Raw genomic sequence first — 16,214 nt, 5'->3', positions numbered from 1 at the left:
TACAATCTAAGTACTTATGGGGTTGCAAAGTGACAGCAGTTAGTGGAGGAGGGATGATTATAAGATGCTGTGTAAGTTCTGAGCAGAAATACGAGCAGCCTCTGCTTTATAAATGTTGCACTCTGAAAGAATGTTCATCCATTAAATCTTGTGTGCCAAGGCCAGCATACACAGAACTTTCTTCTTTATGAGAAACTGTTTATTGGGGTAAATTTATATTGTCTTACATATGTTTTAAATGTGTATTTGAAGCCCCAGAGCAGTTTTATATACCAAGATAAACAATTAACTTTGCAAACTATGAACATGTTTAATTTGGCTTTTGAAACTATAGTTCTGAGACCAACTATGCCCTTCCTAATTTGGAAATATTTTCTTTCTGGTTTTTATTTTGACATGTACCCAGACATCTACTTTTGTTGCTATTTCTAGCATCCCAAGGGAGCTGCTTCCATGGTTGTCATAGTACAGACAAACACATAAGGAAACCAAGAAGTCAGTGCTTTCATAAAGCATTTATTTTTATTTGAAAACATTATACAGGCATTACATTGCCACAGCCAGTCCATAGGGGAGCATGCAAATATCAAAAATGGACAGTTTGTTGAACTTATTGGTGTAAATTTTTTTTTTGGTTCATATTTTCCATTTGCAGTGTTGTCAGAATTAGTGTGCTTTGTTATGTGGCTTAACAGTAGAATCCTACCCATGGGGTAAAATCTGTACTGGTAGCTAGCTGGGGACTACTAAATGGTTATGAATCAAAAAGAAACTGAAAATAAACAATACTACACGCTTGTCAAAAGGTTAATAGCACAAGTTAGCAATATCTAAACTAAATATTGAAACAATTTCATGGGACGTGGTGGTGCAAATTTTTTCCATTGCTTGGTCTACCTGGTCATGTATTTGAGTCTGAAGCTGTGGGAAGGTCTGACCAAGGCAAGCTCTGTCCCCAGTGAAGTTTTCATTGAGGAAGTGAGAACCACCACTTAATCTCTAGCAGGGTTTAGGAGAATTGTGGTTTGCTCTTACCTGTTCAAATTCTATACAAATTGCTAAAGTCTTATTCATTGAGGAGAGATTGGTGGTGGACTGAACAACTGAAATTTTTGCTGGTGTCTACTGAGGTTATGAAATCTCAGAAACTAAAACAGCTAAAGTTAATGTCCTAATCCCATTTCCCACCCCATTCCCAAAGGATCAATGTTTTTTACACAGAAAAAGAATTTGTTCTTTGCAACTTTTCTTTTTTTCTTGAAGGGTCAGTCTGGAACTCCTGATCTTGAACAATTCAATATATTATCAACCTTTCTAAATGGAGACAAACCAACACATTGAGGTCACTCAGGGACATGAAAGTCTGAGTACAAGGACACTGAATGATAAAGGGTATACAGTAGTGAATTCATCTTAACATTCACACTTGGTTTCCATACAATGGAGTCAATTAAAATATCCTATAAAATAATTCAGATGGCAACCTTTAGCCATCTGTTGATTGCAAACTTTTTGGAAATTTGTATTTTTAAAAAATTCCAGTCTATTTAGTGGACTTAGAAATAATTTCATCCACTTGCTTCTCATAAGATTTTACTAAGTGTCTACAAATTAATGTCATAAAAATGAATCAAAGATGAAAACATCTGGCTTAAAATAAATACTAAAAATGCAATAAATCAAATTATGCAAACCAAAGGAATGTAAACACAAAAATAAAACCACAGTCTTTAAAGGTCTTCGGATCTGAATGGACAAAGTATTCAGAGAAAGGTATTTAATTGGTTTAAAAGGTAGCAGAGAGAAGATATTGGCAAAGTTGTTTTGTTGATAGAGCTCTTACATTAATATTTTCCCCCATGGAAAATAAAACACGTTTCCTAGAGGGCTGAACTGAGATGACCATCACATCTGAGTATCAGAGAAGGTAATTTTTCTTCTCCTTCTGCAAGGGTAGGTCCACTCACCCTGTGTAGAAGGCAGGCAAAAAGGCGGTGTGGCTGCTGACAGACAATGTTGGATGCTTTTGCCTGCCAGATTTAGGCCTTGTACAGGCACTCTGGGATCAGTCCTTCTACTATAGTCTGTCCTTTTACTTTCCAGAGACCCCAGTGGTGTTTTGCTTTGCTTGCTTGTGCAACATACACTGACTTGAATTGCCCGATGTCTCCTATACATGTATTTTCCCCCTATAAACCCTGTCACTCCATTGAGGATCTTTTTGAATGCTATTGAAGTCAGCCAAACTGAAAGAGTACATCACATACTGACACATAGAATCTATTCTAAATAATAGAGGTCTGTGGTGTTTCTTAATTTCCTGTGTTTGAAAAAAGGGCTATTTTAAGGGCAACAGATTAGACTAGTGACATCACTCAAAGTCTTATCAGGATCCTGCAATATTCTCTGTAACTATAAGAATGTCATGTCAATATACTCTGCTATTGAATGAATGCCAAATATGACCAAAATGCCAGACTTTTTCAATGGTGATATCGTTACCAGTGCAAAGCGGCCAGATCACTTAAGCCATTTTCAAAGACTGCTCCACATCAGCACCTTGACTTTGTTAGGAGGTGGCACAACCAATGATTTTCCACAACAAAGGTAATTTTCATGCTGGTGTATTTCAAAAAGGGTGTCACACAATTAAAAGGCCAGAGGACCATGGCTTTTTTCAGTGCCTTGATTCATTTTCATATTATCACTAAGGAAATTTAGAAAAAAAATTCAAAGGGCAGAGGACCATGGCTTTTTCCTGTGCCTTGATTAATTTCCCTATTATCACTAAGGAAATCTAGAAAAAAAATAAAAGTTTTTTTAAGAGAGACTACAGGGAGGGGCAGAAAGATCTGAAAATTATATATTGCCCAAACACAAATGATATTATCTTTGGGGGCTCCCAAAAGTCACATAAATAAAACAGTCCTTATCCTGTTATTACAGGGACTTGATTAGCAGAATCACATGGCACAACAGAAAGGCAATGGCCTGGAGTAATCAGAGATTGAAATATAAAAGGTTAAAATGTTTGTTTTATATCTATTCCTAGAATAGAGAATTATATGGTCAGTTGCCCCTCCCCACAAGGGTCATAGCACAAAATACTTATTGAGCAGGCAATCCAACAGGTAACAGGGGAAACCATTAGCCACCAGGTCCCTAGGATAAGAAAACTTCTCAGGGGTGGAGCTCCTGTGGCATGCATCACGCATAGTCTGTGCAAAAAAATAAAGTATGACTCTTAAAAAGTGAATTGCCATAGAAAATTGGGATTTATGTTGATTACATGTGGGTCTGGCAATAGTTTCCATCAGGAGTACAAAACATCCTCCTGAAAGTTGGTGTAATAACAGTAACAATAATAAGAACAATAATAATTGCTTTTGATTCAAAAATTTTCACAGTAATGAATGCAGGGGAGTTGTGATCGGGATACACATTAGCTAGGCATCTTTCCAGCTTGGGTGGATTGGAGCCTGTGTCTCCAGTGATGTTGAGCTTGTTCCTTTCACAAACTTTCGGAGGATCTGCTACCTTGCAGTCCACCTGTGTAAACTGCACCTAGTAAATACCTTTCTCTATGTACAATACAGAGATGATGGGCAAAAATATGGCCAATGCGTTGGCCTCGGTAGGCAGGGCGGGCCTCATTCTAGGCCACACGAACATGAGGCTCCTCTTCAGTCTCCTGGCCCAGGCTGGTGTAGGTGACTGAGGGTTCCACCTGAGCTGTGGTCGGTAAGTCCACAACAGGTCCTGAAGGATTACGGAACTGCTTATACACCCGGGGGTCCTGGGCTATGTAGGTGGAGGTGGAGGAATAGAGCACCAGCCCGATGAGGATGGTGAAGAAAGACAGGAGATAAAGTCCTGAAAACTAAAAAAACACAACAGTAAAGTCATTTGGCAGCCAGGGCAGAACCACTGACACATTAATGAGGCACAGAGTGACGTGAGCAGAGCTGCTTCCCCTTGGAACAGGCAGTGTGATGAGCTGGCCAACACCCTTGATGGAGAATGAATTTTCTCATCCTAAACTGGCTCAGTCTTATTGATTTCCCTTACTTTTCCTAGACCTATGGGTAACACAGAGGAATACTTAGCTAATCATCTCTAACGTGCCAATCTGAGGATCTGGTATAGTGGGAGAACTAGTTAAGCACAAATTAAAATGCATCAAGTTAAAAGCAAAAAAATCTTCAGTATCACTCAATAAAGAGTTGTTTGTTTGTGGCTTCATTAAACCTAGTGGAAATATAGATATCCCCTTTAGGGTGTAACAAAGCCATAAACAACAAGCTCCTCACTGACAGCTGCATCAGGGCACTCTCGTTTCACCTTAATCCACTTCAGACACTATTTGTCATCCTAGTAGGAATTGTTATTGATTTGGTAAGTATCTTTGCAAGATTAGATTATCCTTGCACAGAAAGAAATAGTATAACATTCCATTCCTGCCCACTAATCTATAAACAAAACCAAACAGGGCTGTATATATAACAGTCTGCTTCCTAATCTACTTGCTTGGCAATTCATAGAGTTTGGGGCGAGGAGGGAGATAAAATACTAGTTTATACAAGTCCCAAGAATTTACATATGTTTTTGGAAAACTATGACTTCTGGACCTTCTTGAGTAGTTACAGTGGAAGTAGTTACTTCAGTAGTTACTGGGAAAAGAGTTCTGCAACAATATAAATATTGCCATCTCTAGTGTTTCATTCATTCCTTCATTCATTCCTTCATTCAGTCCTTCATTAAATGAATAGTTTCTTATATGCCTTCTCTATATCAGACATTGAACTATGTACTGAGGAAAAGAGAAATGAAAAATATGTTGATCCCTACCATTGAGGACTTAATTGTCTCAGTGGCTGAACAGCACAGAGAGACAAAAACAACACAAGCACTTAACAGCATGCCAAATCTCATTTGAGTCAACAGCTAATATCCCAGTCTTGACCACATCCTGTGTTCATGAGGAGAAAAGGATCAATTTTATTGTCCTTTTTAATGCTAATACTGAAAGAACTAAAAACTGCTAAAAAGACAAAAATTAATTGGAAGCTGGAAGAAAGGAAAACAGGAAAATTACCCGGAGATTCTATGAAGTAAGTTACAAGGCTATCATAAATATAAGTTCAATAATAGGAAGGGGAGTTTGAAAATGGCTGATAAAAAAAGGTATCCCTGAGGTGAAACGTCCCTGCTACAGTGTATTTTTTCTTTCTTCCTTTTTTCAGCAGCAAGGGAGCTAAGACTAAAGATGCTTTTCTGATTTTCTTTCTAGGGCTCTCCACACCCTGTCCCTCAATTCCTTTATTTTCCACATTGAAACTATATGAATGATAACCCCACTTCAGATGGATTTATGTACTCAGCTTGTAACAGCTTCACTTAATTAACTTGACATAATTAATTCACTTTTCCCAATGAAAATAAATGTTCCTTATTCCTGGATTCATAAATTTGTAAAATAAAATGGTAGAAAAAGAAGACCACTAACAGTACAATTGTATATGATCTCAGAAAACCTCTTTACAACCAAAATTGCTTCCTAAATTCCATATTCAGGAGCTTAACCCTTTACCTGAAACTTCAGTGAATGAAATAGGTCTGTTCCTAACATTACCATCATTTCAAATATTTTATTAATTACTTTCACTTTCAAAACTCTGCCCATACATCTCTAGTTTCAAGCAAAGGGTCTTAGGTGTGAACCTGCCTCTGCTGCAGCATTTGGAAGTAGAGAGATGACAAATGAGCACTTTATAGTTATCACTGCATTCTAACCACCGAGCTGGCTTCAAATCTCAGCTCTAGCACTTTCCAGCTGCAATTCTGGACACATTTCTTAACCTTTCCAGGTCGAAGCTTCCTTATCAGTAAAGCACACCCAGTATAGGGTGGTTATAAAGATTAAATAATATAAGGCATGTGGGACACTTATCATAGTTCCTATCTTGCTGTAATCATTCAATTCATATTAGCTTCATTATTGTTTTTGTTATTACTATAGTACTTATTTAATCATTGTAATACTGACATATGGTATAATGATCTGATATAATCATGGATTAAATTGTCCTTTTTTTTCTTGAGGCAGGGTTTCATCGCTGTCATCCACGCTGGATGCAGTGGCACAATCACAGCTTACTATAGCATCATCAATCCAGAGTCATGTGATCCTCCCACCTCAGCTTCCCAAGTAGCTGGGACTACATGCACCAGCCACCATGCCTGACTAATTTTTGTATTTTTTGTAGAGACAGGGTTTTGCCATGTTGCTCAGGCTGGTCTTGCATTCTTGGGCTCAAGCTATTCACCCGCCTTGACCTCCCAAAGTGTTAGGAAAACAGGCATGAGCCACTGTGCCTGGCCTAAGTTGTCTTTTCTCAATAGTCTCTTAATTGCGAGGTTATGTCTTGTTTGACCAATGTCAATGCCTAGTAGATATCAGTGTAGACATCTACTAAGTATTATTATTTACCATTTGTTTTTTTTAAATCTTGAATGAATAATGGAGAAGTTTATGGGGAAGCTTCAGACTAAAGAAAGAAACAATAAAAAATCAGCCTGTACCAGTGGAGTATTTCAACATTTTTATCTTTAAACCAGATAATACAATGCCTTTCTAGTACATAAAATACCAAACAAAAATCCGTTAAGAAGGAAGTCATAATATGAATCTACAATGATTAACTCCAAAAATCACCTTCAAACCTGGGGTCAGTCAGAGGATTGTGATAGGATGAGGAATTGGAAGAGACAATGAAGAAAGCTAGTCTGGATGGAAGACTCAGGGCTGTTGATTGGTGGACTGGCATAGGAAATGTCATAAACTTGGGGTGGGCAGGATTTAGCAACTGAAATAATGCAGTGGTAGAGACGGGAAAGGATAGTATGCAGAGTATCCAGGTAGAAGGATTGCATTCCTCTCCATTTATGATTTTAGATCTCATATTCTGACTTGACAATAAGACAAAGAATATACTATTAAATTTTGTAAAGCTAATGCCCTTGCCATTGTAAGAAATGATACTTTAATGTACTGCTTAAAGGATCATCCCTTTTTTGGACATGGAACCATTAGGTTGAATGAGAAATTCATTACAGAATTGTTTTCTTGAGACACAGCTTTAGCATAATAACATGCAGTTTATTTTTAGTGCAATTCTACTTAATTCATAAGGAATTCGGTCAAAAAATAGCTCCAAAGATAGATAGCACGGGATTTCATATGATGGAAGCATCTTGGAAGTTACCCAAGAGGCTTTATTAATAAAGGGTAGAGAAAGCTTTTATTTTATATACAAGCCCAAAAAGACAGCAGACAAGCAAGCATTATGATTAATCGGGATAAATGTTGAGTATTATAAATGCTGACAGAAAGGTTGATTTTTAAAAGAAAAAGTAAAAAAAAAATTATTTTTCTCTCTTTTTAGGTGAATTGAGAAAAAGAAAATAGATTCAGGGTACCTAATAGAATGATCCTCAGTTCTGGATGCTGTACTTACCTTGTAGAGCATTCATTTCAAAAACCAATCAATCAGACAAAAATATTTCACAATCCAAGCTGCTTAACTTACCATCTGCAAAGAAATACTTATATCTAGTTCCCCAAGCAAAGAGACCAGGAACTTCTCTGGAACGATGAGGACTGAAAACTGTCTATGAGTTATAGGTAAGGGAAGTTCAGGCAAAGGCTCACTGTCTCCATTGGAGAGCAGGAGCTGCTTGCTGCCCAAAGTGTACTTTGAGATCTTCCCCTTTGTAAACTGTAGCCATCAGAGTATGCTGTCTGTTCTGTGCTGCAGACACACTTTTTCCTGCATTATATCTAATTGGAAACTTTAAGAATCCGAGAAAGGATACATCCTGTATTAACACAACCACACTGCAGGCACAGTTTACTTTGCTGCTATCTTCTTCCATCTTCATGAGTCTCTTTGAGAACAAGGGTCAGAAGGCACTTGCTGTACACACTGGAAATCCCTGAGTGCTGCTTAAAACAATCTGACTGGGCCGGGCGCGGTGGCTCACGCCTGTAATCCCAGCACTTTGGGAGGCCGAGACGGGTGGATCACAAGGTCAAGAGATTGAGACCATCCAGGTCAACATGGTGAAACCCCGTCTCTACTAAAAATACAAAAAATTAGCTGGGCACGGTGGTGCGTGCCTGTAATCCCAGCTACTCGGGAGGCTGAGGCAGGAGAATTGCCTGAGCCCAGGAGGCGGAGGTTGCGGTGAGCTGAGATTGCGCCATTGCACTCCAGCCTGGGTAACAAGAGCGGAACTCCGTCTCAAAAAAAAAAAAAAAAAAAAAACAATCTGACTGAGACACAAGCTATTATACAGGATGGGGTGGCTTGGAGGATGGATAGTAAGCCTCTACAAAGCTCTTTGACTTCCAACCAGACTTAAACCTAGCTCTTAGAAAGAAAGCTGGCCTGTCAGTTTGATTGCTGTTTGGTTAATGTGACATTCAGCACATCACGGACCAAATTCTCATTTTATTTTTGGCATCAAACGTCTAACTTGAATTTTAATAAACCAATGACTTCAATGGACCTAAATCTATACAAGTAGAAAACCATGTGGTTTGAAAGTCATTCCAAAGTACATCAACTAGACTATGTGAAGAAGAGGGCAATGCTTCAAGGGCAACTTTCTTTTTCTAGCTTGACTGAAAAGATGGCAGAGTTCAGCAGAGGAGAACATAGGTGATCCCTGGAGAGGTGCAAAGAGGACTCTGGTTTTCAGCTTGACTTTTACTGATTGCATGTATCAACTACTTCTATACGGTGGGCCTGGTTTTCCCCTTTTTCTCTGGTAAGTGTACCTTAAAGGGTCCCTTTAAGCATACATCTCTGTGTAATACAGCTTTTGTGAGGCTCCTAGCCTGAAGTGGTAATGCATGCCTATAGTCCCAGCAACTCAGGAGGCTGAGGCAGGAGTCTGAGGCTGCAGTGAGCTATGGTCCTGCCACTTCACTACACCTGGGTGATAAGCTGTCTCTTAAAAAATAATACACACACTCTCTCTTATCACATCTATGGGCCCCTTTGGCTGACCTGATACAATCTGCCTTCTAAAATTGCATTCCTATAATAAATGCTTGTTTTCCTTGAGCACAGGTGAGTAGCCTGAGAGAACACTGCCCCCGATGGCTTCTCATGTACCACACATGAGCGAAGACTAATTTTTTCAAGCCCTCAGATCTTCCCAAGGCAATCAATGATGAGCAGGGGAAGCAAACAACAAATATCTCCCACCACAGCTCAAAGATGCTATTATTGTTAAACTTCAAAAGACATGTTACCTTTGGGGACTCTATTGGATATGAGTCTGTCATTGAAACAGGCATACTACTTGGAAACATGATAATGGCAAGAGTTGAAACTGGTCCATGAACTGCATAAGGAGGCTGCACAGAAATGAATTCAAGAATATTCAGGACATAGGCATAGGCAATGACTTCATGACTAAAACACCAAAAGCACTGGCAACGGAAGCTAAAATAAACAAATGGAATCTAATTAAACTCTAGAGCTTCTGCACAGCAAAAGAAACAATCATTAGAGTGAACCGACAACCAACAGAATGGGAAAAAATATTTGCAATCTACCCATCTGAAAAAAGGGCTAATATTCAGAATCTACAAAGCACTAAAACAGATTTACAAGAAAAAAATGCTCATCATCACTAGTCATCAGAGAAATGCAAATCAAACCACATTGAGATACCATCTCACACCAGTTAGAATGGTAATCATTAAAAAATCTGGAGACAACAGATGCTGGAGAGGATGTGGAGAAATAGGAACACTTTTACATGGCTGGTTGGAGTGTAAATTAGTTCAACCATTGTGGAAGACAGTATGGTGATTCCTCAAGGACCTAGAAATAGAAATTCCATTTGAGCCAGCAATCCCATTACTGGGTATATATCCACAGGATTATAAATCATTCTTATAAATCTTATACTTATAAAGGACACATGCACATCTATGTTCATTGTAGCACTGTTTACAGTAGCAAAGACTTGGAATTAACCCAAATGACCATCAATGACAGACTGGACAGGAAAATGTGGCACATATATGCCATGGAATACTATGCAGCCATAAAAAACAATGAGTTTGTGTCCTTTGTAGGGACATGGATGAACCTGGAAACCGTCATTCTCAGCAAACTGACACAAGAACAGAAAATCAAACACTGCATGTTCTCACTCACAGGCAGGTGTTGAACAATGAGAACACATGGACACAGGGAGGGGAGAATCACACACTGGGGTCTGTTGGTGGGGGGACTAGGGGAGGGACAGTAGGTGGTAGGGAGTTGAAGAGGGATAACATAGGGAGAAATGCCAGATATAGGTGCTTGGGATGGAGGTAGCAAACCACACTGCCATGTATGTACCTATGCAACAATCCTGCATGTTCTGCACATGTATCCCAGAACCTAAAATGCAATAAAACATATATATATATATATAAAGACACAGATGTAATTAAACTTTCCCGTATTTTTAACTCTTTGGCAGAAAACATCCATAAGGGTAGAATCTTGCAATCTCCAAATTTAACAGTTGCTTCAAAATCAATGCCACCGTGGGTAAGTAGAAAAACACCTGGCAGTGATTGGTCATTCTCAATGTTAGCACAGCCCAGTAAATGTGGGTTTAAGAGTTGCTGGGGAGAATTTCCACATAGAGAGATTGGTCTGGTAATTTCAACAGGCACATTATTCCTGGGGAAAAAATGAGACTTTTAATTAAGTTTGTGAAAACTGTCCTGCTTGTTCTTTGCCATGTAAGACAAAGGGTCCTTTACTTCCCTACTTTCATACATGAAATAAAATGCATATATGAAAATAAATCAACTTGCACACTAACTCAAACTTCTAGATCAAGAAGGAATAAGTAAGCACAGCTCTGTTTAAAATGGAAGCAGATTGCCAGGTTGGAGGTCCTGGGTACCAGAGTAGTTTAAAGATCCATTATTGACTAAATTAAAGTAACATGTCAATTAAGAGTGAATCATTCATTCAATGCAATGCTGCTGTATTGAAGAATAACTGAAAGGGGAGTCCCCCTTTATATGTGAATTAAAGGGTGGACCTTTTGGCAACTATCTTAGAAGGAATGAAGTCAATCCTCTGCATGTCCTTATGGGGAGGGAGAGGACAATCAGCATTGACAATACAGCTCATCTCTTGGCAGTCCTGTGCCTCTCAGAGGGCTGAGGACCACACCTGGAGCCTGGGTACAATTGCTTGATGCAGGATGAGAGGATGCTGGTCAGTGCTGAGCATGCTATAAGCTGTGGCCTGTAACATTAAGACCCTGCAGCGAAAAGCTCTGCCAGGTCCTGATCCATTGCCACTGGGCCTGAGCCAACTGCTATGCAGGCCAAGACAACTAGACGGACCTGGCTCCATGGAAAAACCAACACAAACAAGTTGATGCCTGACCTCCTAATTTTGGCTTTGCACTAAACTAACAAGATCATTTTTATTATTATGAAGTGTATTAAAAATGCAAAAGTTTGGCTTCTGGGTTTACTGAACTGGAAATAAATTGCCTGAAGAGACCAGAGATTTTTACTTCTAAACTCCTCAATTATTTCTTTGTCTCCTCATGTCCCTTATTTCTCCTCTTTTTCTTTTTTTCCTTGTTTCCTTTTTTTGTTAGGGAAGAAAAGGACTAAATTCTTCTGGTAAAATATTGCAATATTTCTTTCTTCTAGGTCATTCAATGCAAAATATGAAATGTGGGAAAGCTACACAATCTACTGAAAAATATCGAAATCAGTTGTCTTTAGAGACTAAGAATACTGACCCCCACCAACCCCTACCTCCCATTCTTTCTCTAATTTGAGAATTTGAATCCCAACTCATGTTAATTTAATCAAGACAAAAATAAACAAATGAGTGCCTTAGTCGGAATGCCAAATGGATTCTCTATTCATATCAGAAAACCGAGTCATTGCTAAGATTTAAATACTTGAGAGATAATTTATTCTCCAAGCACTGTGTTGTTAAAGCAAAGAGAAGTAGCAACTAGGACCCTTGCCTCTCTGTGCCTACACCATCACCCAGGGCAAGGCTGTGCTCTGAGCTGCAATCCCAGTTTGGTTTATGAGGCCTTCTGTTTAGTTTGCAAAATCAATTCATTTGGCAGTATAATTTGTGCAGCCAATCACATCTAAGGCCAATAAGGGTTCTTTTATAGGCAAATATCTTCCCCTGTGGGTAATTTCACACATGAGTACAGCAGTCGGGAGCTAAAAATGGATTTCTGCCATTATCTTTTATATGACAAACAGACATTTTCACTTGGTCTGATGAACTGATAGAAATCCTGGTTCACACAGATTTCTATTTTCTGCATTCCAGCAAAAAAGGGAGGCCATGATAGCCAAGCCAGAAGTGGAACAGAGGGGCTTACTCTGTAGGAGTGTTTAATTATAGGCTCAGTTACAACAAAGGCCGTTCAATGGCTCATTTATGTCACCTTCCTGGGTATCGTTCTTATCAGTAGTCAAAAAGACATTACATTTGTGTGGGAGGCACACTGAGCAGTGGCCTTCACTCTGTTTAGACTCTTGCATCCCAAGGTATCTATTTTCCTTCTGCTAAACACAGAGGTACATGCTGGGCTGGAGCAACTTCGTTAGAGACTGAATTTTAAAGCCAGGGAAAAATACTGAGTTTGTAGAAGTGGTAGTATGGTAGTATAGCAGCTCAACAGATCCCAGAGACTCCTGCCCCATTACAAGAGAATCAAGGGGTGGAAATGGAAGAGTCATCATTTGGTATTAGTCCTGTTAGCCACTAGCAAAATTTTTGCTTCCTGTCACTGGAACCTTAGCTCTACTGATCTTAAAATTTTAGTATCAGATAGAAGAATGCTTCTGCCAAAAGACAGAACAAAGATTCCATGCACTGAAAGTTAAGGCTGTCACCTGGCCACTTTGGGCTCTTCAGACTTCTGAAACAATAGGCAAAGAAGGGAGTTTCAGTGCTGGTTAGATAACTGATGGCAGTTACCAAGGGGAAACTGGACTACTACTTTACCAGGGAGGTGAGGAAGAGCCTGTTCGGCATACAGGAGGAGATCCTTCAGAGCATCTCTTAGGATTTTCATGCCCTGTGATAAAAGTCAATGGAAATGGCAATCCAATCCAGCCAGTACTACTAGTGTCTCTGACCGTTCAGAAATAAAGTTTTGGGGTCACTTCACAAGGTAAATAACCATGACCAGTTGAAGGCAAAGGGAACACAGAAACCACAATGGAAGAACATACTAGCTACAACCATGTGACCAGTTACAGAAACGAGGACTGTAATTGTCATAAATATTTCTTCCTTGTTATGAACACATTTATGTGTGTGTGTATAGAGCAAATATATTTTTCTTCCTACTCTTGTCTTCTTATTTTATAACATAAGATGTATTGACTTTATATCATATTAAAGGATATGAAGGAAAAGAGTAAACGTCATCATCTAAGGATCTCCTTTACATCTCCTAAGGCAAGAGTTAGTGTGTTTTCAGTTGTATGCAGGATAGTCACATCATGTTAGGCAAATACAGCACCTTCTTATTGTCTTTATTTAGAGATTATTATGTAAAGACATGTGTAATTGATGCCAGGTTTAGGTTGGATGAACTTGTGATGGTTAATTGGATGAGTCAACTTGGCTGGGACACAGGACCTAGATATTTGACCAAACATCAGCCTAGATGTTTCTGTGAAGGTATTTTTAAAATGAGATTAACATTTAAGCAGCATACTTTGAGTAAAGCAGATTACCCTCCATTATGTGGGTGGGGTGAGGCTTGCCCAATCAGTTGAAAGTCTTTAAAAAAAGACTGAGGACCCCTGAGGAAGAGGAAATTGTATGTCCTGATGGCCTTCAGACTTGAGCAATAATATCAGCTCTTTCCTGGATCTCCAGCCTGTGGTCTTCCTTGCAGATTTTAGATTCGTCAGCCCCCAGTGCCATGAACCAATTCCTTAAGATCAATCAATCTCTCTTTCTCTCTGAACACACGCACACACACACACACACACACACACATGCACACACATGCGCACACACGTGCACACACACACTCTTGTTGATTCTGTTTCTTTGTTGACTAATATAATTGGTAACATGACAATCTGTGACACTAAAGATCTTTGGCTCTGATGTAAACTTCTGTAACAATTTCTCACTGTGGTTAAGTTTTAGAAGTGGAATATTTAATGATATTTTTTCAGGGAATATCAAGTGATGTTTCATGATATGAGCTCTAGAATCAAAATCATGGATTTACATTCCTGTTTGCCTCTTCCTTGCTGTGTCTTGGACAAGTTCCAAATATCTCCAACCCTCAAGCCACTCATCGGTTAACTAAGGACAAGAATAGCACTTATTATATGGAACCATTGTGAGTGTTAAATGAGATGAGATATAAAACTCTTGGTAAGTGCTTGCCACATAATACTAAAAGTTAAACAAATGTCAGCAACTGTTATCTTTACATCACAAAGAGTAAATTCTAAAGCCAAGATTGGTATAAAAATCTTCCTCAGATGCCTTTCTGAAAAGTTCACCACAAATCAATTTGAATTGCAAATGCATTTATGGAATTGGCTATTTAAAAAAAGAACAGAACAATCAACCCATCTGGAATGAAAGGCATTTTCGTCAGTGCAAATAATCAACCTCTGCTTTATAGACTTCATGTCTGGACCTGTTTATTTCAGTATTTCATTTCTTTCTTTCTTCCTTTTTTTCTTTCTTTCTTTTTTTTTTTTTTTAAGAGATGAAGTCTTACTGTGTTGCCCAAGCTGCTATTCACAAGTGAGATAATCACACACTAGAGCCTCAAATCCTGGTCTCAAGCAATCCTGCCTCAGCCTCCCAAGTGAGATATTTTTATAATGCATGATTACATAAGTCACAGGAATTCTCAGAATTTTCTATTCTGTTTATGTTGTTTATCAATTTTGAGCGACTATTCTGCACTGGCACAAATCATGTTTGAGCACCTATGAGCATATATGAGTAACCAGCAATTCACTTTGCTTCCTTGGTGTGGTAGGTTGAAAAATAGTCCACCAAAAGACATCCATACCTTAATCCCTGGAGCCTATAAACATTACACTATTTGGAAAAAGAGTTATTTGCAGATATGATTAAATTGAGTATCTTGAGATGAGAGATTATCGTTTGTGCTATGGACTAAATTGTGTCTCTCCAAAGTCAGATGTTGAAGCCTAAACCCAAATATGGTTGTAATTACTTTAAGGAAGTAATTAAGGTTAAACGAAATTATAAAGTGGGACCATGGTCTGATAGGATTGGTATCATTTTAAGTAGAGACACCAGAGAGTTTGCTCTCTCTTACTGTAAGAAAACAATATTCAGGAAAGCACAATGAATAACAATTCTAAATTAGGTATGATCTTATTAGCAAACAAAGCTGCAGTCTACTGCTTCCAAAATATTTTTGTATATATTATTTCATTTTATTTTTAAAACACCAATTCCTCAGAGAAGTATAGAGTACCATGCTAAACCTCTTGATGTTAAGGAAGCCAGTGTTGTGAGGAGGTTTAGTAGGTACTAGGAGGTTTAGCAATTACTCAGATCTTGTAGTGACAGCTGACACAGTGCCCCAAAATCTTGACCCTTGGCCCGATTCTCTTCCCTCTCTCCTAATTACTTTGTTAGCTGCATTACAAAGGAGTAATTGTTTTTGATTCTTCCATTCCCTATACTCAAGCTTCTAAGGGCAATTTATCTTTCTTCTGCATAGGGAAGGACTAAACTTTAATTCAACATCTCTCGGAACATCCTTAATGGATTATCGATAAACTTGGAAGCTGTTCTTTTTCAATTTATAGAAATGAACAATCATCAGGAAATACTATCACAGCTCGGGGAAGGAGGAAACCCCTTGACAAAATGAAAAATGAGCTCCCCTGCATCAGTGCTGGAATTCTATATTTCTTTCCTTTTCATGTACCTGGTGGTGGCAGGAAAGACAAAAAAATGAAATAAGTGGATGAGTAAGTTATTTGTAAAGAATATTATGATATGGCAGCTATCAAGAAAGAATCATATTATGGGTTTAATTTTTTTTTCTAAATAAGCTGTTTGGTTCCTGATAAATAGTTGCTACCTTCTCTCAAATAGCCTTCATATTCACTT

General features: G+C 38.6%; 1 protein-coding gene across 2 annotated transcripts in view; it reads right to left on the bottom strand.

Moving 5' to 3' along the window:
* Nucleotides 1–500: 500 nt before the first annotated feature.
* SLC35F1 (solute carrier family 35 member F1) overlaps nt 501–16,214 on the bottom strand; it is a 425,248-nt gene continuing 409,534 nt past the window's right edge. For both annotated transcript variants that reach the window (XM_002746904.6, XM_078369980.1), the window contains exon 8: nt 501–3,880. In XM_002746904.6, coding sequence (XP_002746950.3) covers nt 3,656–3,880 — 225 coding nt within the window. In that variant the 3' untranslated portion in view covers nt 501–3,655. The remainder of the gene's footprint in view (nt 3,881–16,214) is intronic.

Source organism: Callithrix jacchus, chromosome 4 (genome assembly GCF_049354715.1).
Source record: "Callithrix jacchus isolate 240 chromosome 4, calJac240_pri, whole genome shotgun sequence".
NCBI lineage: Eukaryota > Metazoa > Chordata > Mammalia > Primates > Cebidae > Callithrix > Callithrix jacchus.
The sequence above is the reverse complement of the archived record's forward strand: the minus strand, read 5'-3'. Positions and strand labels throughout refer to the sequence as shown.